The sequence below is a fragment of the Abramis brama genome (assembly GCF_963993115.1).
Source record: "Abramis brama genome assembly, chromosome: 3".
Lineage (NCBI taxonomy): Eukaryota > Metazoa > Chordata > Actinopteri > Cypriniformes > Leuciscidae > Abramis > Abramis brama.
Genome location: NC_139965.1, coordinates 15,426,760 through 15,428,055, shown reverse-complemented (window position 1 = coordinate 15,428,055; position 1,296 = coordinate 15,426,760). Strand labels below are relative to the sequence as shown.

At 39.6% G+C, this 1,296-nt stretch overlaps 1 protein-coding gene across 1 annotated transcript; it reads left to right on the top strand.

Annotated features, from left to right (window-relative positions):
• The first annotated feature begins 263 nt into the window (after positions 1–263).
• LOC311080309 (snaclec 6-like) lies at positions 264–763 on the top strand. The gene has a single exon (XM_084110198.1). The coding sequence runs from the start codon at positions 360–362 to the stop codon at positions 732–734; it is 375 nt and encodes a 124-aa protein (XP_083966324.1). The 5' UTR covers positions 264–359; the 3' UTR covers positions 735–763.
• Positions 764–1,296: the final 533 nt, after the last annotated feature.

Sequence of the window (1,296 nt, the reverse complement as noted above, 5' to 3'; positions counted from 1 at the left end):
GTCTCTTTGAGCTGAATCTCAGCGTCTACAGAAATCACTCTTTAGTGAATGAGAGAAAGTCCTGGAAAGACGCACAGAAGCATTGCAGAGCGCACTACGATGACTTGTCCACTGTCAGAAGTGAAGATTTAAAGAATCTCTCTGACAATCCTCTAATTAATGAGAATTTTTTTTGGATTGGACTTGAGAGAGACAGTGAAGACAATAACAAGTGGATATGGTCCGAAGGTGGGCAGGCGACGATTACATTCTGGGCTTATGGAGAACCAAATCATGATTATGAAAAATGTGGCGCTATTGATAAACGCACATATAAATTGTGTGACGCCGGCTGCTCTTGGAATCTAAGATTTTACTGCATGACGGTCTTTGAGCTGATCCTGGTGCAGCAGGAAAGCACATGGAAAGAGGCTCTGGAATACTGCAGACAAAACCACATCGACCTGGCCATACTTAACTCAGAAGACATTATGGAAGAAGCGCAGATAAACAGCACAGCAGCCAAAACAGCTGACGTGTGGATTGGTCTGCGCTTTATCGCTGGTAACTGGATCTGGGTAAATGGAGAAGATCTGGGCTATAAGGCCTGGTCTACGGATGGAGAGCTCCAGTGTCCTGCCATGGATCAGCGCTGTGGAGTTTATGATGTAAAGAACAAGGTTTGGAAAACCGCAGACTGTGAGAAGAGACTCAACTTTCTCTGCGTCAAGAAGGGATACAACAGAGTCTATTAATCTTTGAAGGTTAGCAGATACTGTGAACGGGGAGTCATTTTCAGAAACATTTACTTTCTTTGCTTTGTTTGTAATGGCTGAACATCAAGATGAAATTGACAATGTTGTCCTGAAATTTTAGCTAGTTTACAGGCAAATGTTGATGTGTAATGCGTAAGAAATCCCTTTTAGCCGCACTCATGTAACTTATTTTATTCAATGCATAGAAATGTTCAAAAACTGAAAAGAAAAAAAAATTGTTTGAATTTTTTTATTTAATATTCACTTGTATTTTGGTAACAGCACAAGTCTCGCTGCGTAAGTGACACTGTAGCAACTTTACATCATGACATATAACGTAATCACGTTGGAAAGGTCACAATTTTTTTTTTAAATAATAATAATAATAAATTAAAACAAAGATGTCGGACGATTTTGAAGTTGGAGGAGAAAATGAGATGGAATTTTTCACCCTTCCCTACCTTTTTGAACCAGAGTACACAGACAAATAACTTAGATAGATGACGTGACACGTGACCTTTCCAACGTGATGATCAAATGCTATCCAGAAGTTAGGTAGTTT